The sequence below is a fragment of the Falco rusticolus genome, chromosome 20 (genome assembly GCF_015220075.1).
Source record: "Falco rusticolus isolate bFalRus1 chromosome 20, bFalRus1.pri, whole genome shotgun sequence".
In the NCBI taxonomy this organism is placed as follows: domain Eukaryota; kingdom Metazoa; phylum Chordata; class Aves; order Falconiformes; family Falconidae; genus Falco; species Falco rusticolus.
In genome coordinates this window covers 3,550,947-3,573,456 of record NC_051206.1, presented here as the reverse complement: position 1 = coordinate 3,573,456, position 22,510 = coordinate 3,550,947, and the positions used below count along the sequence as shown (strand labels likewise).

General features: G+C 50.9%; 2 protein-coding genes across 3 annotated transcripts; both read left to right on the top strand.

Annotated features, from left to right (window-relative positions):
• Window positions 1–1,958: 1,958 nt before the first annotated feature.
• Window positions 1,959–11,871, top strand: CHMP7 (charged multivesicular body protein 7). Of its 2 annotated transcripts, none has more exons than XM_037371519.1 (10): window positions 1,959–2,326; window positions 3,531–3,705; window positions 5,126–5,311; window positions 6,025–6,158; window positions 6,564–6,612; window positions 6,941–7,060; window positions 7,388–7,486; window positions 8,438–8,498; window positions 9,127–9,291; window positions 10,140–11,871. In XM_037371519.1, the coding sequence occupies exons 1-10, from the start codon at window positions 2,037–2,039 to the stop codon at window positions 10,202–10,204; spliced, it is 1,344 nt and encodes a 447-aa protein (XP_037227416.1). In that variant the 5' UTR covers window positions 1,959–2,036; the 3' UTR covers window positions 10,205–11,871. The 2 variants fall into 2 exon arrangements, with proteins under 2 accessions (XP_037227416.1, XP_037227417.1); XM_037371520.1 differs by having other exon boundaries at window positions 1,960–2,326; window positions 9,130–9,291.
• Window positions 11,872–11,971: 100 nt separating this feature from the next.
• On the top strand, window positions 11,972–21,590 carry LOC119140306 (D(1) dopamine receptor-like). Its single transcript, XM_037371518.1, has one exon. It carries the CDS (start codon window positions 16,138–16,140, stop codon window positions 17,500–17,502), a length of 1,365 nt encoding a protein of 454 aa, XP_037227415.1. The 5' UTR covers window positions 11,972–16,137; the 3' UTR covers window positions 17,503–21,590.
• Window positions 21,591–22,510: the final 920 nt, after the last annotated feature.

The window sequence follows — 22,510 nt, the reverse complement described above, 5'->3', positions numbered from 1 at the left end:
TAGGCTCTTGCCTCTGCTGAGTCATCTCCTGACTTAAAACATGGATCTCGGGGTGTGTGTAAAGGCTGCTCTGAGACCTGCTGCCTTCCCCACACCATCTAGGTCTGGCCAGGGGAAGAGAGCCAAGGCGGTGTTACCAAACCCTCTGAATGGACCATCGCTGGCTTGGCTTTATCGATGTCAGTGCCCTTTGCTCACCAAGACACTGCGAGTCAGCGGGGCTGTGTGGAGGACTGACTCTCTCACTATGAATGTGAAATAACCTCAATGAAAACAAAACCAGCAGCCACACGTGGTTGTGAGTAGCCTTGCATGAGTGCACTGTGGTCCAAACAGGCTCTGGCACGGCTCAGCAGCCTTCAAAAACCTTCCTCATAAAAACACGGGGTAGAACAAGCTTGGGGTCCTGTGATCCTGAGGGCCTGCTGACTTCTCCCCAATTTCCAGAGACACCTGCGGGTACAGGGTGGCTTTTGCATCCCAGTGGTTACAGGGTTAAACTGATGACTGCACACCATCAGAGCCAGCCAGAGGAATCACAGCAGATGGATCTAAGCAATCCTTCCCTCCCTGCCTCTCAGGGAAGCCAAACATATCTGAGAAACCTGGAAAGTCCAAGCACAAGGGCTGATTAACCCGTGAGTGTGCCCACGAGGGGCAGGGCACACAGGTTCCAGACACAGTTCAATTCCCCCCTGCTCTGCAAGAAACATCACGTATGGCAAATGCAGTGATACAGAAATACGTAGAAGTTGGTAGCTCTGTTAAGCGACAGCGTTTGCCTCCCCCTTTTTTTTAGTAGCATTGAGTTTTACTCTGAAAACATCAGACTCCACATGAAGAAACTCCTCTCTCTTGCTCTTCTCCTGTATCCCAAGATTCACGTGATGCCTCTCGGGCAATGGGGGGAAATGGCAAACATCCTGCCACATGAAGGAAAAGAAGAAAAGAGCTGCAAAGGACAGGAAAGCCATCGCCTGTGGACATTAGTGGAGACCCAAGTCCCTGCAAAGGAGCCTGTCACAGCCTTCAGCCACCCCAGCAGGGCCAGACTGGCGCAGCCCCAGTACCGGTGTATGCTTGTGGGATGGGGACATCAGGCAGGTGCTTTAGCTATGCAGTCTCTCCCACTTCAGATCTCCTCCAGCATCAGGCAGCAGCTGCCTGCAGCGGTTGGAGGAGCTGGGCGCTGGGAGGATCCTGCTTGCTGCTGCGGTGCTGTCTTGGATGCTTGCAGGGCTTGGCAGGGGAAAGCTGTGGCTGCGGTGGCTGAACCGTCACTTCTGTGCATGGCTGGCAGCACCTGCGTACAGCACACCTGCCAACAGCCCATGCAGGGCTCTACGCCTGGCTGGGCCGCGTCTGCGACACAAGGTGACAAAACACAAATAAAACGACACCAGCTTAGTTTTGACTTGGTTCCTCTACATGTGAAGCGCAGACAGACCCCAGAGGCAAAGCAGCCCTTTGCCATGTTAATCTGGTGTGGTTCAAAGCATGAAGAGCTGCTCCCCTTGGCGTTTCCAGCAGGTGCCTTGGGTTCGGAGGGAACAGAGGGCTGGGCTGACAAGCCCCAGAGTGGGGCCCAAGGGGGAAACCCCCACCGCAGGCCCACGGCAGCCACAGCCTCCAGGCCCGACTCCAGCAAGGCAGGGGAAACCCAAGCCCTGTTCTGCAGAATTGCATCAGCCCCAATGACATCACCCTCAATGACATCACTACATGATGTCACGCACCCGGGAGGCCAGTGCCTGTGTGTTTTGTGGGCGGCGAAGGCCGGGTCAGCAGGAGACCTCGCCCAGGCCCACGCCACGCTCCCCACCCCGCAGGCCCGGCTGCCGCAAGGCCCGGCGGGAAGGCGGCGGCGCGCAGTGCGCAGGCGCAGGGCCGTACCACGGCGGGCGGGGGGCGGCGCGGGGCAGCCCACACAAAGGCGGCGGGGGGGGGAGCAGCGCGCATGCGCCCTGTGCGCCTCCCCGGCAGCCAGGCGGGTCCCGGCCGGGCGGAGGCCGCGGCGGAGCCGGGGGCTCGCGTAGATGTGCAGCCCGGGGCGGGCGCCGCCTGGGCCGGCCCCGGCGGGGGACCTGCCGCCCGAGTGGGAGACGGACGACGAGCGTATGGCTTTTCTCTTCTCGGCTTTCAAGCAGAGCCGCGAGGTGAACAGCACCGAGTGGGACAGCAAGATGGCCTTCTGGGTCGGGCTGGTGCTGGCCCGCGGCCGCCGCCGGGGCGTCGTGCGTACCTGCCTGCGGGAGCTGCAGCACGGCTTCGAGCGGCGCGGCAGCCTCCCGCTGGGCCTCGGCACCGTCCTCCGGGAGCTCCTCAGGTACCGCCGGCGGTGGCGGGGGGGGGCCTGGGCCTGGCAGCCCTCCCGCTGCGGGGGCTGGGGGCAGGCGAGGCCTCGGGGGGGCCCTGTGAGGGAGGGGAGGCCTGAGGAGGGGTGGCTGCCGAAGGCGGGGGGTGTGAGGGAGCTTTGCGCCATGGATGCGGGATAAGGAGAGCTCCATGTGTGCATGGCAGGGGGGGAGCTCTGGGGGTGCAGGGGGCCGGGGGGGAAGGCCTGGTGCCGGGCTTGGGGAGGTGGCGGCCTGCGCTGGCGGTGGGAGAGCGTGAGGGGGGTTTGTGGCGGTGCCAGGCCTTGCAGAGGAGAGGAGAGCAGAGCACCGAGGGAATAGGGGGTTACCTTTTGCGGGGGGAATTTGGGAGCCCTGTGCAAGGTAAAGCGTGGACAGGAGCCAGAGGCGCTCACAGGAGGTGTGGGAGGGCAGCGGGGAGCGCGGGGATCCCAAGGGAATACTGTGCTGCGGGAGCTTTGTGTTAAATTTTGTTCCCTGAAATGCTATGGTTGTTGCGACGACCCAGTGGTGCGTGCTGTAGGGCATGTGGGGATGTGGTGTGCTGGTGTTTGCAGCCAGGCGTTTTGTGTTGTGAAATTAGAGCTTGGGGCTGATGCCCTGAAAAGATTCAAGAACAGCAGGAGCTAGCTGAGACTGTCTGTAAAATCTCTAGATCTGAGAAAAGCCATCTTTGCAATTGAATGCACGATTGAAGTGTCACAGGATAGTTGAGGTCAGAAGGCACCTCTGGAGATAATCTAGTCCAAACCCCTGCTGAAACAGGTTCTCCTAGAGCAGGTTGCACAGAATCACATCCCGGGTGGGTTTTCAGTACCTCCACAGAAGGAGACTGAAGTGTCCACCTGTCTCCTCTAAAAACTGACTCTCTTGATTTCTGTGTGCTGTGCCTCAGCAGTTTCATGTCAGAAAACTGGGAGACTTGTGAAACTGGAAAAATAGTAAACAAAAGACCTGTGGGAGGAGGTGGAGATCCCTGTGCCATTTCAATACCCAGTTGTAATACATCAAATTGTAGCTAGAAGCTGGTCTTAGAAAACGCCTTTAGGACTGTGGATGCACAAAGCCTAGATTATAGTTTCAGTTAATAATTCTTCATGCTGGCGTTCTTGCTTACTGCCAGTGAAAAAGTTTAGACTGACCGTATTCAGTTGTGCGTGCATGTCTTTTCTCTAGACGTGGCAAGCTGCAGAGGGAGTCAGACTTCATGGCCAGTGTAGACAGCAGCTGGATCTCCTGGGGTGTGGGAGTCTTCATTCTGAAGCCCCTGAAGTGGACTCTCTCCAGTGTGCTGGGTGACAGTAAAATCCCTGAGGAAGAGGAAGTTCTGATTTATGTGGAGCTGCTTCAGGTGAGTGTTGTTGAGAGCTTTCTCAAAATTATGCATCTCCAGAAAAACCGTGAGTCATTTAATATGCTAGCAAGGAAGGGTCAGGGTTGAAGACGCCTTCAATTGTACCCCTTAGGTGTTTAAAAGCCTGTAGAGAGATGGATGGAATAACTCACGGATAAGAAGTAGTATATCTACAGATGTTCCTTGAAACTAACGTCATGACTTTTCACTGACTTCCAAGAAATGGGAGAGGCAGGCTTGCTTGCTTGCCTGGGAGGGCAAGTAGTATGCTGTGAAACCGCTGTAAATCTCAGGTTTGAGTTTGTGCAAGTGTAGTATGGAAGAGAAACTTGCAGGCTGAGTGCCATCTGTTGTAGGGAGAAACGGGTGGCGTAGAAGTCACTGTCTTGTCAGTCCAGCGTATCATCGAGCAGCACTTGCATGTGCATTATTAAAGGCTACTTTCACTCCAGGGCACTTGCTTTCAGCTTGCCTTTTCAGATGTGATTAGAACTGCCCTTGGATCCTGTCAAAGACCCTTTTCTTTGGCATGTTGTTAGTGGTAGGCTTGTGGGTTGCATTGTGAATTCACGTAATTCATTGCTGCTCAGTCTGACTTGGATGGTGCAGTGCTGGCTGTCGGGACCTTGGGGTCCTGTCTGTGTTATTCTGTGACTGTTAAAATTAGCACCAAGACTTGCTGCTGTTGCATGCAGGTGGTGCCTAAATGACTGGAACCGGCAGAAGTGCAAGAACCCTTTAGATGTGTTCCTTTATTTGTAGTTACTCTGACATCAGACGGTGTCTCCCCTCTGCAGTGGGCATTCCACAGCCCTTTCAAGAGGGTGTGCGCACGGGGGAGGAGAGAAACTTCTTCAAAACGCTGCCTGGAAAACCACAAGCCTTGATGGGGAATCGGGGGGTGGATGGAAAGAGTTGTTTCTGTAGTCTCAAGTGGACCATAATCCTCACCTGAAATGGGGAAGGCTTTTCTTTTTCCCTTGCCTGCACACACGTGGTGCAAAATGACTTGGTGCACGCAATTACGGTGTGGAGTAAGGAAAAGCTTTTATTGGGTTTAAACTTGCGGCAGAGGGGAGGTGGATTTCAAGAAGTGCAGAGGAAGCCAACCTGCTGCCTGTGTAGTTCCTATGTTGTTCCATGATGTTTGTACAGGGAATGTGAATAGTGTAGTTTTGGTTCTCCTGGAAAACCGTGCTATTTTTCATTCCATTAACGGTGATATTTTTTAAAGCGTTGTAATTGCTTTTGAATGTTAACGTACAACTCATTCTGAAAGTCTGTCTAGACAAAAACAATGCGTCTTTAACTTTTCACCATCAGCGTGTGGGAGGAAGCAGGTGTGGACTTGGCAGCTGTTGTGAGAGAAGGAAGAGTGCTGTGTAAACTAATAGACAGCTCTGTTCCTTCCCTTCAGGAGAAGGCAGAGGAAGTTTATCGCCTGTATCAGAACTCTGCGCTTTCTTCTCACCCGGTTGTTGCCCTCTCTGAGCTGCGTTCCCTCTGTGCCAATGTTTGTCCAGATGAAAGGACGTTCTACTTGCTGCTTCTCCAGCTGCAAAAGGAAAAGAGGGTCACGATCCTGGAACAGAATGGAGAGAAGGTACAGGGTAAAGGTGACTGCTTTTGGGTGGTATAATCCCTGTCTTGCATTTCGTCTGGCTGGAAAGAATACTTTATTGGCTAAACATAGGTGTTCTTTGTTTGGAAAAGTAAAATCTATGCACTCCAACATTGTGATTTGGTTATAGGTGAGATTCAATCCTCCTTCGTGCATAACAGGTTCTTTAAACATTTGCAATATTGCCTGAGTAATTTAACAGCTAGAAAATTGGCAGATGCTGTCGTTGTCTACCTGCAGGTTGACTGTTTCCAGCTACCCAAATTAAAGTCACTCCACACCACTGGAATCAGCGTTCCACTTTCTGTGGAAAGGTTCTCCTGTCTGTCAGTAACTACGGAGATGCAGGTGCTGTCATCTCTAAGATGGCAGGTTTCCCTGTAGTGTTCTGCACTATACAGTTCACTGCTGAGGTACTCGGAAGTGTGACATTGCCATGCACTGTTCAGAGCACCAGGACAGCTTTAAATCTTTAGGGTGTCCTGTTAAGGCTTTCTGTTTTCATGCTGATGTTACTTGATCCTGTCTAGTTTAATATTAGACTATATGGTGACTGGTACGTCCTCATGGCTCTATGACGAGGTTAAAACTGGGGGTGTAAAAGCATCTTTTCTTTCCATCAGAGTGAAAGTATTTCTACAGCAGGCGTAGGTTCTGGAGACAAGGGGCTTGAGCATGTGGTTCTCTTTCTTTAGATCGTGAAGTTTGCCCGAGGTCTTCATGCCAAAGTCTCCCCAATGAACGATGTGGACATTGGAGTCTATCAGTTGATGCAAAGCGAACAGCTGCTGTCACAGAAGGTGGAGTCCCTTTCCCAGGAAGCAGAGAAGTAATTTGGGGAAGGGTGGTGGGAAGAGTGTCTGTGTAATGTAGATCTTTGTATTCCTGTGACATAGTTAGAACGAAGCTGTTCTCTGAAAGCACGAGTTATTCTTTCCTGTTCAGTAAACATAGTAGCCACAGTCATGTGGTAGGGCAGGTTTTCCAGTCTTTGTTTCCTGTCCCTGTGAAAACAACGGGCAGCGAATGGATGTCAGAAGTTTTCGCAGAGATTTGGAATGCATTCAAGGACTGCTTCAGAGAAGCAGCAATGGCTTAAGGGTGGTTGTATCAAAAATGCATCGTTACTCGGTCACCTCTGCGGCAGAGCAACGTAGTGAGGATAGTTGCTGATTTGTAAAATAACTACTGCTTGCAAAGGAATAAGCTGCTTTTCCTTCTTGCATCTGTACAGGTGTAAAGAGGATGCCCGGAGTGCTTGTAGAGCTGGGAAAAAGCAATTGGTAAGTATTGTTCTATTTGGAAGGAACTACAAGCTAAGTGTCTTGGAGCTGGTCCCTAACTGCAGATGATGACCAGGGCTAGACATGGTATTCTTAATCTTGCATGTGTTGAAGTGGTGTTCCTGAGGCCAAGGGTCTCCTTAAGGTGAAAATAAGAATATATTTGTCCAGAGTGAAAAATGGAATTATCTAGCTCTTAAAACCAGCTCTGGGGTGTGTTTTTGTACCTTGCTGCAGAGGAATTGCTATATTTATTTTTTTTTTTTTTTTTTTACACTTTCTTGGAGTGCTGCCTGGTTTGTGATCCAAGTCTGTGTAATGTCTCCAGGCCCTGAGATGCTTGAAGTCCAAAAGAAGGACGGAAAGGCGCATTGAAGAGCTTCATTCCAAGCTGGATGCCGTGCAGGGGATCTTGGATCGTATATATGCCTCCCAGACTGACCAGATGGTAGCGTGTTAATTTTGTCCATCTCGCTTTAGCCTCACTCTTCTCATCTGTGCCGCTTTACCTGCTTGTCAGAGCTCTTGCCTGTGGGGTGCGAGCTGGCTGGTAGGACTTTATTCTCTGCTCTAGGAAACAGAATTGTTTTTGTTATTGTTGGGATATCGCTCTGAATAAACCTGCTTTTGTGGTTCAGTTTTCTGCTTGGATGTTAATGTTTCTCTGAGGGTCCTGCTTGGAAAACAGGTCTTCAGAGAAGGTTACGCTGCCTGTTTTTTGTTCTTAGCACTGTGCATCTCAAGGTTTTTTTTTAATTTTATTTTTTGTTTAAAGGTATTTAACGCCTATCAAGCTGGTGTGGGAGCTCTGAAACTGTCTATGAAGGATGTTACTGTGGAGAAGGTGGAGAACCTGGTGGATCAGATACAAGAGGTACTGAAATAAGAGCACATCTACATGAACAAGCAAGTGGTGTGTAGATGTACACAGCAAGCTTGCCCAGCTGTTAATGCTGAGGCTTCTGGCGCTGTTTGGTTCCTGTTCCATATGTCACCGGAGCAAACAGACATGATCTTTTTAGATCGGCAAGGAGAGGTCTTCAGATGACTGGCTGCATGTGGTTTTATGTATTTGCATTTATTGCTGGCTAGTAGTCACAACTTATGTTAAACGTGTGTATTTCACACGTTCTTTTGGTTAGCAATGTTGTGCAAGCACGCAACTTTCCTAGGGAATGTTGAGCAAGGTCTGTTCATACCTTTAGAAGCTGGAATGCAACTATGTGCATAAAAACAGGCTCTTAAAACTGCCAAACCCGTGATCTTCTGTAATTCGGTAAGGGAAAGGAGAAGAATTTATTTTGAATGAATTGAAATGAAGAGAGCAATCTGTCTGCACAAGCTGGTGTAAAAAACAGAAAAGGATTACTTTTTTAGCAGCTTCAGCCCGGTGTACTTAAACAGTGACTTCAACTAGTGAGAAGCTATCTGTAAAATTTCATAGCGGAGATGTATTGGTCTTCAGCTTCCTTATTTTAATAGCCTAAGCCACCGTATAAGCTCGTTACTTAGAGGAAAAAGCTAAAATTAGCAGGGTTATTTTTTTCCACTATGAAATTCTGTTTCAGGTTAGATCCTCAAACATGCTACTTGGTCTTGTAGCACTTCTGATAAATCTTCCATGTTACTGCTTCCACTAGTGAAAAAGCTGTCATGTTGGGAGTCTCTTTTGCAGTAGTACCTGCTGTCTTTAAGTCAACTTCTGATTTTTTTTGGTTGGTTTGTGTTTTTTATTTTTTGTTATTTCTAATTTTGACACAGGTGGCTACAGTAAGACATAAGATTAATTTATATTCTGTATCAAACGCTGTGTATTTTTCCTCAGCTTTGTGATACTCAAGATGAAGTAGCCCAGACTCTGGCTGGAGTGGGGGTCAATGGTCTAGGTATGTTTGGGGGTTTTCATCCTTCTCTTTTTTTTTTTTTTTTTTTTTTTTTTGCCACTTCTGGCCCTTTGTGCTGCTATCCCTTCCCTGCTTCCTCCCCACACGTGTCTAGCCCTCCTTCCTGGGAGGATAAGCACTTACTGAAATACCGAGGCTGTTGCTGCTGGTGCCTTGAGAGGGAATGAGGACTAACAAGGGTGGGTTTCTTTGACAGCGGGTTGCAGGGGAATCGGCATTTGTGCATCTCCAGATCCTTGTAGTCTCTTAAGTGTTGGTGGGTTTCAGTTCAGAGTTGTGCAGTGTTGATTTAAATCTGTTTTTAGAATGGCTGCCACTTTGTTTTTTAAGTGATGATCTCTTTCCTCTGACCTGTGTGTTGCTGCAGCTTGTTCGTCTCTGCTGAAATGTTTTCTTGCCCTTAGATGCCTCAGCACAAGCACTTCTAAAGGAGTAGCTTCTTCCTGAGATCAGGACTGAATTTTCACTGTTAGAAGCAGCACAGGGAGTTCCTTATTGTTATGAGTAATGATGGATGGGAGTAATAATACCTCGCTTAAACTGGGATCTCACTCTGTGCTGCAAAGACACTACTTAACTCTGCTGGGAACTGAATGTTTTCTTTAATCAGCAGAGACGGACGCTGAGGAACTTGAGAAGGAGCTGGACAGTCTCCTCCAGGACTCGACTAAGGAGCCTGTAGATCTGCCTCCTGTTCCCCAGAAGGTGCTGGATCTACCTATTTCTGATGCTGAGCTTGAAGCTGAATTGGAAAAGCTCTCTGTTTCTGATGGAGGTATGGATGTCAGCAAGTAGCGTTAGCTGGCTGCTATTACGGTCTATGACAGCCTTGTAAAATGAGGGATGTCTAGCAGAACTCAAGTCTGAACCGGAATTTTTCCCAATTCCAGTTACACAGTTGAAAGCAAGCTCTCCTGGTATCCCTGCCAGGTGCTCAGTAGCATTGTCTGTCACTACCAGACTCTGTCTTGAGAGAACTTCCCTCTGTGCTAGAAATCCTGCCTGGGCTTTCTGCCATGGGGTATAGGAAAGTTGAAGGCCCTATGAGGGAGCTAGTGTGTGGACTAATTATTTTTTGTTGTCGTTAAACCAAGCCTGTACAAAGCCAGCCAGTGTTTTTTATCTCTTCTGTTAACGGTGATAAAGTAGACCATCAGTTTCATGCCTGTTGCTGCCAAGCACACAGCATCTTCTCTGTTCTGTGCTTACTATGTCTTGTGTGTTATGGGTATGACGTCTGCTTAAACTAGTACTAAACTAGTCTTGATTTAGTAACAGTGAGTGACCAGAGCTTACGGGCTTGAACTGCATGCTGAGCTTCCCCTAGACCTGTCGGGGACGGGGGTAGATTTCATCAACAGATTCCTGAAAGGAAAATTAAACAATGTCAGAGGACTGTCCATACATTTTTCTTCCTATTTGGGCAGCTGATACTGTCAGGTTTCACAGCAGGAGAACACTCGGTGTCCCCTCTCAAACCTGAAGCGTGGGTTTCTGAGAGAATTCGATTGAATATTGAAGCACTGAGGTGCTCTGAAGCTGTATTTGTTAGTTACGGACGTGGTTGATCTAGTCCCTCTTACTGATGAAAACTGATCTCTCTCTGTTGCAATTTTCTTTTAGATTTGGCACAAAAGACTCCCTCTGCTTCCCCTGAACCCAAAACAGCTCTGGGACTGAATCTCTAAAGACCCAACAGAATCCTGTTGCTGCAGTTTGAGAAGTTGTCTTAAAGTCCCTTAACTAATGACTAGAACTTCTGGCGAGAGGGGTAACACTCCTCTGTTCTTCATGGATATCACTTTGCTCAGCAACAGGATCTCCTGCCGTGACAATCCACTCTGGAACTGGCCCCCAGCTGGTGTTTGTCATCTGTGCCAACATCTGCACTGGTCTCAGTTTGACTTGTGATCCCAAGTCACTCTGCGACATCCAGTCTTCCCTTCTGGGAATGCAATTCACTATTCTGCCCAGTGAAGATGAACTCTTCTGTGTCCATAACAGCGCTCGTTTTGGTTTGGGCTTTTTTCCTTTGCTGTGGCTGATGTTGAGTACCTGAATTGCAGCAGTATTGCAGTTGCTCAACATTTGGCTGTTTGTGTGGTTGTTTAAAACACTTGGCACCTAACTTATGTCAAGGACGGTACTTATCTGCAAGAAGCTTAAACACCTGTTGGTAGTTCTATCCCTCCCTGTCTGTATTTTGCACGGTCGTGGACAACTAGACACTGTAACTGTTAAATTGTAGGAGATTTTGTTGTTGCTCTAGGGGGCAGCAATTGCAAGCACAAGACAAAAATAATTCCTCTTTCTGTAAAGACTCTAAGGCCTTAAAAGGGAGACCTGCAAAAGATTTTAAATGAAGGAGTTTCTTACACTGCCTGTTGTGACAGAGGCTTGTGGTCACTATAAATACAGTTTTCTGCTTGCCCTTACTTGAAGCCTGAGCTGTTCGCTATTTTTCTATCTTCCCTGTTTGCAGAACTTCTTCGGGAGCTGCAGGGTGATTTGCTTTGAGCTCCCCTATTGTGCGATTGGAGGTGGGAGGAGAAGGGATGCATCGTTTTCCCTTTCCGAGAGGACAGTTTCATATAACAGCCCGGACGTTCCCTTCAGTCCTGATGTTGCAATTCCACAAGATTATGGGTTATTAGAAAGCCCCAAAACAAAACCCTGTAAATGTTTCTAATGAAAAAAAGAAAAAAGCACAGCAACTGAAGGTGTGTTTTAGAGGCTGTCTTCACCCATCAGAAGTGAAATCGTCATCTTTTGCAGGTCACTTTTTTATTATGGGTATGCACATGGAAGAGCAGAAAGCCCGATACTGAACATGAATAAATTTAATTCTTTCAGGAGGGGAATGTGCTATTAACTGGGCTTTCTGCACACAGAGCCTGTGCGTGGCAGGGGAGTGACTAGCTACGTGGTGGTGTGTAACCAGTCCTCCCCTCCCTGACTTGGAATGTATTCCTGTCACCATTTCTGCGCTGCCTCTTGTACCAAGCTCCATTGCTCGAGCTATGTGGATGGCAGCTTGGGTGAATGGTAAACTAGGGCTGGAGCTCCCGTGTCCTGTTCATTATTGAAGACCCAGCTTTTAGCCCCAGAGGACAGAGGAAGAAGTTACAGGTGTCACCAGGGTGTTGTGTTGGCTCTGGCTTCATTGTCGCTTTGTTCCAGAGCGCAGGCTCCTGCCAGAGAAGGTGTGCTGTCGCCAGCTAGCAGTTTACCCAGGCTGCACACGGAATTGTGTGAAATGACTTGAAGCTCTGTATTCCTTTCCTTTGTAAGTAAACGGGAGAAAAACCACTGTCTTCTCTGCCTACGTGTAATAAAGGGGAGGGGAGGAACCGGAGTCCCTTGTGGTGCCTCTTTTTCTTTCCCTGTGCCACAGATCACTGCCATATCCGTGCTGTTCCAGCCGTGCTTCTGCATCTATAAAGCTTGTCTGCTGAAAGTAAATGGGCGGATTCCTGGGCTGCTTTGTCGAAAACCAAACTGAGTATCTGCTGTACCAGACTTTGATTTCTCCGAGTCTTCACTCTGTGTTTAAAAAAAGCCCAACAGTGACGTTTAACCTTTTAAAGTTGTCTTTTACCAAGTAGCCTGTGCCGGATTTTGGGTTGTACAGCCTTAATTTTCTGAGTAGCGTTTTGGAAAGGCTTGTTTCTTTTTCTTTCCTTCAGCTTGTCTTATCTTTCCACTTCTTTTTTTGTCGTTGTGCCTCTCACAAACATGCAGTTTCAAGGCTGGCACAGAACACCGTCCTTTGCCTCACCCACCTTGCTGTGGAGGAAACTGCTGCGCTAGGAAGTCAGTTCTAACGGACCCCTTGGTTTTGTACTGAACCTTTTTCGTAAGCCTTTTTCGGGGACAGTTTTTATCCAGCTCCTTTTTCTGATTGTAATTAAGCAGCACAGCCGAGGAGACTGGTGCTGTTTTTTTCCTCTGAAGACAATGCCTCTAAATGAGTAACCTGGCGTATAAACTGCTCAAAACAAATTACTCCTACTTCCCTCTGATACTAAGATGCCTGAAGTAAGCTTTGAATTTGCAGGCAGTCAAGCCTGTTTCCTTTGGCAAGAGGTTTGATCTGAACTGGCGTGCTGAGCCCTGGAGAGCTACTGTGGGGTTTTTGTGGTTTTTTGTTTTTTTGTGGGGTGTGGTGTTTTGTGGTTTTTTTTTTTTTTTTTTTTTGCAGGGCTCAGGTTTTGCTTACAGCCAGTATCACTGGATTTTTTTAAAATTCATCTGACAACCCCTTGCCTTCTCCCCTGCCATCAGAACTTGTACCTTCTCTGGAAGTAAGGTGCAAAGTGATTCCTGTAGGAATAAACGCTCTCCTGTGGTTCTGTAACGCATCGGACTGAGACAGCCGTTCTGGAAGAGACATGGAAGAGTTAAACCCAAGCAGCTGCTGCTTTATTTGAAGTGGCTTGTAATTTTCTTCCTTTGATGCAGAGTGAGGAATGTAATCAAGATGGCTGAATAGAGAATTTTAAGTATATTTTGGTGAGACAGCAGGGAAGGGAAATAGAGGGCAGTTTCTTGCTGGGTGAGGAAATTAAATATAAAAACCTAGAGCTGAATTGCCACTAAACTGGTATCTTATCATATTTGAGTGCTGTTTAAAATAGTACTTAACTTGATTCTCAGAAAAAATAGCAGCTGCTTATGTGAGGAAACAGCAACTGTTTAGTAATATAATGCAATAGAACGGTTTTCTCAGTCGAGAAGATTGCATCTAGCAGGCAGGAGGCGTTAATCTGTGAACATGAGTAACTGCCAGTATTTCGTTTGAGTAATTGCGTTTTGTTTGCCGATGACAGCGGGGTTAACAGTCCTTTCTTCATTAGGTGAATGCCGAGATGCACAGAAATCGGATCGTACGTTGGATCCCTTCCCATCCTGTCTTCCCCCCGCCAACCCAGCTTTGAATGTTTGCTTCCGTGTAAGTTGTGTGCAAGGGCGAGATCCTTTCTTAAGACGTTTTTCAGCTCCTAAGGAGGAGGCAGGCTTCCTTTTATCTCGAGGAATGATTTCCTGGAACGCGTCCTGGCTTCGCGTGTGCGACCTAAGCGTGCCGTGAGCTCCTGTTCCAAGCCCCTGCCATGATTTTAATGCTGTGTGACAGATCACCTGCCGTCGCCGCTCTCTTTGAGAGCAGTGAGAGCATCATCCTCTTTGCGTTTTGCAACTTAAAAATCTTCGTGCTGGGTCTAGGGAACGTGAGAAAAACGCCTGTTAGGGCACAGAGGACAATGCATCTGCAGGTGTCCTTGCGTGGTTTAGTGCACTGCCAGGGTCCTGGGGTGTCTGGGCAGTCGGGTGGCCCTTCTTTTCTTCTGGTGATGTTCTGGTCAGGAGGAAGGGAGCTGGCCTAACGCAGAAGACCCCAGGGAGGGTGCAGAGCCGTGAGCCGGCTCTTGGTGCCATCCAGCTGCTCTGCCTGGCGTAGGCACTTGGCAGGAGCAGGCTGCCGACAGTGGAACTAATGAGGCTTAATTAAACAAAGCCTTTAGAAGTAAATGCTGTGACATGCTGGCAACAAGTTTCTTTAACCTATCACAAAGCAAGTGTGCTGTTTACTTTAGGAGTCAGCTTCTTGGTGCTGTATCTCTGAGAGAATAATTGTGCTCAGGTTTGAAAGTTGCTCTTGGGCAGTTCCTGCTCTAGCTGGGTTGGTGCAAAGCCTGGGTCGCAGGGTCAGGTTAATTAAATCTCAGTGTAGCTGAGCTGGTTCTGTATAGATTGGCTGCTGCTTTCTTCAGAAGTGGTATGTGTGACAGGCAAAGGCACAAGTGGCCATGATACACTACAGCAACTACAGGTGTAATGAGTGAATTAATGCTGAGCTGCCTGGTCGTTTTCTCAGTTTGACTTGGAAAGTGTTTGCTGCTCTTTCCCACCTCGGCCAGTATACCAGCAAGGCGTTTCTCAAAACAGGTCCCCGTTTAAGCAGCTGTTACAGAGCCAGCTCTTGAGGAAACTTTGCTTCCTAAAGGATTTTTCTGACATGTCTTCATCAAAGGAGCCTTTTTGCTTACAGAGTGGCTTTAGTTACGAAGTGATGGACTCCAAGTGCTTCCAAGGCTAAACTGTGCCTTAGTAGATCAGACCTGGTTCCTAATACTGTGGTGTTTTCCCCACGATGTAAGAGGGGGGAGTCTTGGGGTGAGAGTCAGTCTGGAGTGAGAGCCCCCGGCTGTGCCCCCACCTTCGGCACGGCAGGCTGGGGCTGTCCGGCTCTGCTCGGCCCCCGTGCGAGGGGGGAGAGCTGTTCTGAGTTTTTGGAGGCACGGTTGGTAAGAGTTGCGAGGAGACCTCTTTGGAGGTGACGGCTGTTTGCTGACAGGGCTGGGTGCTGTGCTGGAACGGTATCTTGATTTTTCCTGTTAATGTTTTTAGCTGCTAGTCGATCGCTGAGGTGACAGCTAATGTGGAATTAGCTAGGAGTTAAAGAACAGTGAATTTGAAAGAGAAGCTACCTTAGACTGCTTCGCTAAAAGTACCTTTATTCAGGATAAAAACTTGTCAAAGTGGTGTTCGGTATCCTCTTTGGTTCTACATGTAACCTCTACTGAAAGCCTGAAAACTGTGCTTTGTCTGGCAATGTCAGAAAGCAAAACTTCAAGATTTGTGCAAGCTTTTCATTTTTGTGTGTATGTTACCTTTTTTTCTTTTTTTTTTTTTTCTTGTTTTTTTCTCTGTGTGGACACAAAGGAATTTTGCAGTGGAAAGTGAATGCCATTTTTGCAGCACTTGCAGCTGGGCGGCTCGGGACAGGGGGGAGGAACTGGTTTAGGGTCATATGTTTGAGCCGTGACTCAGTGCCTGTGCGGTGAATTGAAGTGTCTTTTATTCAGAGATCAAGCACGCTAAATTTCCTTGCTGATCTGCATTGAAGACCCTGAAATCCCACTCGAATGTTTGTTGTTTCACCCTTTCCATCCTATCGCCTAATTCCCAAGCGACTTACCCTGTCAGCTGCAGTCTTCCAGTGCCACGTTCTTCTTGGCTGACAGAGGATGGACCTGGTGAGTGGGGGACCTGGTGTGTGGGCAGAGACAGACCTCACCTGTGTGAAATCCAGAGGCAATTAGCAAGAGGGAAGAGCAGAGAGCAGAGCAGCCTGTTTTATGAGCAGAGAGGGTCCGTCCGCAAGAGCAGAGAGAGCTCGGATTCCCTCTTGCATCTGGCAGCAAGTCGCAGCCTGGCCGCTGCAGAAGGGATTGACTGGGATTCTGTAGCGGGCGCAGATCAACAAGGGATGAAGAGCTGCCGAGAGAGGAAGGCTTGCAGCAAAGCCTTCCCAGCTCGCTCGAGTGCCGGAGGTGAGTGCCAGCTCTTTCATGAGCAGCAGGCTGCGGAGAAAGAAAAGGGGGGTGGGAGGCGAGAGGGGAAGAAATGAAACGCCACGCTGTCAGGAGGAGACTTGGAAAGGGACGAGAGCTTCGAGCAGTTTTCCTTGTGCTGGGTTGCCTGGCTGGGTACGAGAGCTGGGAGGACTGCAGCTGGTGCTTCCGAGATGTCAGCGGAGCCGTGAAAAGGGGGTTTGGATGCTGGTGGAGTCTTGGAACAGCTGTGAAACCTCTCAAGGGACTGGAACAAAGGGCAACCCATGGATGGTTTTTACTCCTCCGCAGAAGGAGGTGGGCAGGGTGGGATCAACGACACCAGCAGTAGGAAGAGCTGGGCAGAGGAAGGCAACTCAGAGTTGTTCTTCCGTGTGGTGACAGCTGCCTTACTTTTCCTTCTCATCCTCTCCACGCTCCTGGGCAACACCCTGGTGTGTGTGGCTGTGGTCAAGTTCAGACACTTGCGCTCTAAGGTCACCAATTTCTTCGTTATCTCCTTGGCAGCGTCTGACCTCTTTGTGGCTCTACTGGTGATGCCCTGGAAGGCTGCCACCGAGGTGGTGGGCTTCTGGCCCTTTGGGGCTTTCTGTGATGTTTGGGTGGCTTTTGATATCATGTGCTCCACAGCCTCCATCCTCAACTTGTGCATCATCAGCGTGGACCGTTACTGGGCCATTTCCAATCCCTTCCGCTATCAGAGGCAGATGACACAGCACGTGGCTTTTGTCATGATCGGAGTGGCTTGGCTACTGTCCCTCTTGATTTCTTTCATCCCTGTGCAGCTGAAGTGGCACAAGGATCGTGAGCGACTTAGCCTGCGGGAGCCAGGTTTGAACGTCACCAGGGAGGAGGAGAACTGTGATTCCAGCCTCAACAGGACTTACGCCATCTCATCGTCTCTCATTAGCTTCTACATCCCTGTTGCCATCATGATTGTGACGTACACTCGCATCTTCCGCATTGCTCGGCGGCAGATCCGCAGGATCTCCTCCCTGGAGAGGGCGGTGGAACATGCCCAGAATTGCCACAGCAATGACTGCCCTCACGAGGCCTCCCTGAAGAACTCCTTCAAGAGGGAGACCAAGGTCCTCAAGACCCTTTCCATCATCATGGGCATCTTTGTCTTCTGCTGGCTGCCCTTCTTTGTGCTCAACTGCATGGTGCCCTTCTGTAGTGCTGACCTCCATGAGCCAGGAGAGCTACCTTGTGTCAGCGAGGTGGTCTTCAACACCTTCGTCTGGTTCGGGTGGGCCAACTCTTCTCTCAATCCGATCATCTACGCCTTCAATGCAGATTTCCGGAGAGCTTTTGCAACCATCTTGGGCTGTGGCTGCCTTTGCCCCAGCAATGCAGTGGAGACAGTGAACTTCAGCAACCAGCTGGTCTCCTACCACCATGACACCACCTATCAGAAGGAAGTGGTGACCCTCAGCTGCCCCCAGCTCCTTCCCCATGCTGTTCTGCCCATGGAAAACAACGAGGTGTCCTTTGACCGTGTTTCTCAGGTCTCCAAGCCCACTCGCAACACCTGCCCTGTGGATGCCTTGCCTGCCGCCATGCACCAGGAGTGTGAAACGACCGTCTCGCTGGAGAAGATCACACCTTTCACCAGCAATGCGTTCGATTGAGGCAGGGTTGGGAAAAGGGTGGCGGGATGGTCCCGAGGAGAGACGGAGGCTGGCACAATATTGCCCATTTCTGGAGGAGATTGAGGGTGATGTGGCTATTGCACGCTCTGTCTGGGCAGGAGTTTGTATGCAATAGGCAGAGTGATTTTCCACGTGGCTGAAGGGGTTCAGATCCGTGGGTTTGTAACATTCTGTTTCAGACTCAGCCCTGGCGGGCAGTTGAGATCTGTGTCGCTGCTCTCTCTAGTTGACCCATGGGAAAACGCTTTTCACAAAAGATGACAGTGGAAGGGCTGGAATTCCACGTTCCTTGTGACTTCAGCTGGGAAAGCAGAGACTTACGTGGTCTGCGGAGCCTCTCCGTAGTCAGCGAAGCGGAAGCGCGGCTGTGCTGGTGGAGAGAGAGGCTGCTTTTGCCACTGCCTGTGTCTAACAGGCCATCAACCCGCGCCTGCTAAATGGACACAAGCCAAATGCAACTGCTTACTTGGTGATAACTGCTGCTGGCGTAACGAGATAATCCTGCCCTGTGCTCAGCGGGATGGTGCTGTGCTGGGTAGCAGCCTTTAGCTAGGGAAACCCACTAGGAAGGAGGCAATGGCCTTGCTGGGAGAACTCGTAGGCTCACCTCTGTCTCTTTGTTGCTCAGGCAAATGATCCTGCAGGTCTGAACAGGTAAGCAGCCACCTTCCCTGGAGCACGAGGCTGTGCTTGGTAGCAGCTTGTCTGGAGCGTGTTGGATTCCGGGAAGGATTCGCACGCTGAAGGTCTGCTCCGGCCCCTGGAGCCAGAGCCAGCCTCTCTCAGCTGGGCCGGGCGCAGCTGAGGGCTGAGCTGAGCAAGGTGAGCTGTGCTTTAGCCCCAGGATGCCGGGCCGTTTGCTTGGAGCCTTCCGGAACGAGGGCGCCTGAGCAACGAGAGCAGAGGAGAAAAATCAGATGTTAAAGAAAGAACGTTTGTTGGTTTGGTTTCTGCGCCTCTGCCACATCTTCCGTCAGTCAGGTCCTCCTTTCCCTCAACTCTTTCTTCCCCCTTTCACTTTGTTCTCCCTCTGATTCCCTTCCTCCCCCATTTCATTAAGGATCCTCCCCTTGCTGTCTCATTTCAATAATAACGGCTTCTGTGGCAGTGCTCTTTGCTCACCTGTACTCTTTAATTAGCCTCTCCTGTGTGTATGGGAGCTTGTGTCTGGTTAGCTGGGGGGGGAAACGGCAAGTGCACGGCCCCCAGGGTCTCCCTGCCAGCTCCGACACGGTTGACCTAAGAAAGGCGTTTTGATCGGTGCCTGGTTAAACGCCGCAGCAGCGAGCGGCACATCCACGTCGTCTTGAATCCGAGACATCTTTAGCTCTCTGGCACGGCAGAAAAGCCTCCTCCCCTCCCCAGCAAACGTTAACAAAGAGAAAAATCAGAAGGTGATAATTGCAGAGTAACGGTAATTATTAAATAGAGCCAAATTATAGTCGAGTTCCAGCATCAGCAGTGTGGGAGGGGAGCAGAGCTCACCAGATCTCAAAGGTCGATGCTTGCTTAGAAAAATCGAAGCGCTGATAAGACTCAACCTCATGTAGAACCATCTCCGCGTGCGGCAGCGGTGGCTGGCTGGCAGGACCGAGACAGTCCTGGGGTTTTTCAGCTCTGGGAGGTCGGCACAGCCTAACTTAGGGAAGGAGTTGTTGTTCTGACACAGGGACAATGCCCTGGCGCGTTTCTAGGAGGCCCAACGTGACTGACTTCATTCGAACGTTGCTGCAGTATATATGTATATATAAAATAATTTCCCACAGCCGAAGCAGGATGTTGTAGAGCGTGTGGCATGGTTGTGCTTTACTTGAGGACTCCTGGCTTGGTGGTGAGCGGGAGTCAAGAGTACCCAGCTTTTCTCAAAGCAGCACTGTCCTGGCCCCCCTGTTTTTGAAGAGTTTACTGATACTTGTGGCAAAATTTCGGGGCTCAGTCCCCGAGACTGGAGAGAAACGAGTAGCTCCGTGTATCGCTGTGATTATGGTGAGTTGCAGGGTGAACCCGCAAAAGAAAAACGGCAGAGAGGGTGATGTGATCCATTATTATTTTTTATTTTTTTTTTGGTCCACTTATTGTCCGCATTTAACTTGTGTTGGGGACCATGGCACGGTGGGGGCTCTCACGGTGCAGTATCCCAGCTCCCTCCGGTTGGGCATCCCACCTGCCTGGCCGGTCTCGTGGGTGGCCGACACCTTCCTGGCATTGACATCGGAAGAGACGAGGTGGTGACAATGAGCTAAACCAAAAACTTCCAGGTTCCAGCACCGGCCTTGGCACATTACAGACGTTCCTGTGGTCAGTCTGGGAAAGGGACACCAGTTCCAAACTGGTGGAGCTCGAGCTTGCTTTGGCAAAAATGCACCTTGTTTATCTGCTTTTAGAACAGTTGTTGTTTTTTGTTTTGTTTTTTCTTTCTTCCCCCCCGCCTCCCCATCCTAAGTTCATACAGCATACTGCTACATCCCTGCTGGTATTTCAGGGATGAGTGAAATTAATGTAAAATTAACGTGAGTCAGGACCAGTGTGTGTTTGCCGTTCCTGCCCTGTAATCCCAGGTGAGCCAGTTCACTTTCTGGAGCTCTGGTTTTGCTGTGGGTGAACAGGGAGCAGCAGCATCTGTTCACGCTGCAGCCAGGTTGTAAAAATAAGTGGGTTGGGGTTTTTTTTGGGCTGTCAGCACTGAGCAGCCTAGGTAAGAATAAAAGGAGTAAAAAGGAGCTCAAATCCAATTCGATGTGAGCTGGATTGTGGAGTGAGGTTACAAACTGGCATCTTTAACGCTCTGGGTGTCCCTTTGCTGCTGTGGAGGTGCTGGGGGTCCAACTTTATCTCATTAGGGGCCTGGCTACATGAAGAGAGAAATCATTAACTAGGAAGAAGTATCCAGGACCCATCAGGTATAACTCCAGCATCCCAAACCACTCACTAAGCCTGGATGCACAGGGACTAGGGGGAAAAGAGCATTAAAGTCTCAATTTAATGGAAATTGGAGGCTGCTGGTGAGAGAGAAGGAGCAGCAGCTGGCAGCCGGTCCTGAGAGCTCAGGGCTGTGCTGTGACCTGGAGGTGAGCTGTCTGGGGGGGCCGGGACTTGGCTCCCAACCTGGGGAAGTGCGTGTTTGGGGAGGGAGGACCCAAATGGCCACCTCTGTCCCCAGCACGGGGGGCTGAGCTGCCATGGACCCGTCTCACTGCTTCACCAGCACTGCTGTGCTTCGCCTGCTCCCGTAGCTCCCCCTCTGCTCCCCCTCTGCTCCCCAACCCTGTGTAGACAAAAATCCCGTTTGCCCGAGCCCTGTGGGTCTCCCAGCTCCCTCCGCAGGCTCTGGGCTCCTTGGAGCTCTGCAGGATTCTTCCTCTTTTCCTCTCCCCACCACGTAGTTCCCGCCGTGATGATGAACACCGAGCACCCCAGATATTTATTGCCGTTACCAGACACAGCAGGCTCCCCCAAACTGCTGCTGGGGTCTGCCGTGGAGAGCAAGGTCTGTGCTCCATCCCTGCTCACAGCGAAAGGCCAGCAGTGCTGTAAGGGGGGCTCTGTGCCTCCCAGGGCTGCGGGGTGCAGGTGTGGGTCGGTGGCACCGCGTGCCCTGATCCTGGATTGCAGCAGAAGTAGCTCCTGCTCTGCTGGTCCTGCCTTCAAGACTGGTTATCTCAGCCTGGCTCTAGCCAAAAAGGGGAGCAGGGCTTTTGTGCCTCAAGCCGAGGCTGGAATCTGTGCCTCCCTGCTCGTATCCATGGGGGCTGGGAAAAGGATGCTGTCTTACTCTGTGCAATCACAAAATCGATGCACGCTTTAATCACTGACCTGGGGAAGGCAGGAAAACTCTGGAAATTGGCCTGGGGCAGGCAGGAAAACTCCGGGAATTAACTGTGTGCGGGCAGTTGGCGCAGCTGCTGCAGCAGGTGGATGCGGAGTGGTGCCCGCTGCTCCTGCCCCAGCTGGGCTGCCAGAGGGCAGCTGGGGGGGTGGCGTGGGGCAGGGGGCGGCTGTTGCCCTCGGAGGGATTTTGTTTCAGGTTTAGGAGGAATGGATTTAGCAGAGCAAGGGGGGGAACGGCGCGGGACGCAGGGGGGGAGTGGGATGTGGCTGGTGTAGGTTGCCGTCTTGCCTGAGTTTTGCTTCCAAATTGGAAACATCAGCTGCTCCTCTGGCAGGAGGAGGCCAGGGTTGGTCTGCAAGGAAAGCAGCTCCGGGCAGGGGCCGGGACTGGCTGAGGGTCTCCAGATGCTCGGAGGAGGCTGGCAGAAGCTCTTGCGAAATGACAGGCCTGATTTTCTTAATCTATATGGTAATTCTAAGCAATCAGGCAGCTGAAGGGGGAGAGGCAGCAGAAGTTAACCCTGCTGAGGAGGATTTTTCTGCCAGCAAGGCCAGCACCGGCGAGGCCAGCACCCCTCCCGGCACCTCTCCCGGCACCGGCGAGGCCAGCACCCCTCCCGGCACCTCTCCCGGCACCGGCGAGGCCAGCACCCCTCCCGGCACCTCTCCCGGCACCGGCGAGGCCAGCACCCCTCCCGGCACCTCTCCCGGCACCGGCGAGGCCAGCATCCCTCCCGGCACCTCTCCCGGCACCGGCGAGGCCAGCATCCCTCCCGGCACCTCTCCCGGCACCGGCGAGGCCAGCATCCCTCCCGGCACCTCTCCCGGCACCGGCGAGGCCAGCATCCCTCCCGGCACCTCTCCCGGCACCGGCGAGGCCAGCATCCCTCCCGGCACCGGCGAGGCCAGCATCCCTCCCGGCACCGGCGAGGCCAGCATCCCTCCCGGCACCGGCGAGGCCAGCATCCCTCCCGGCACCGGCGAGGCCAGCATCCCTCCCGGCACTTCTCCCGGCACCGGCGAGGCCAGCATCCCTCCCGGCACCTCTCCCGGCACCGGTGTGGGGTTGTCTCTGATGTACCAACTTCGTGCACCCCTCGCGGTGTGTGGAGGGAGCCCGGACCAAGTGCTTCTCTGCTCCCAGGAGAGAAATAACGAG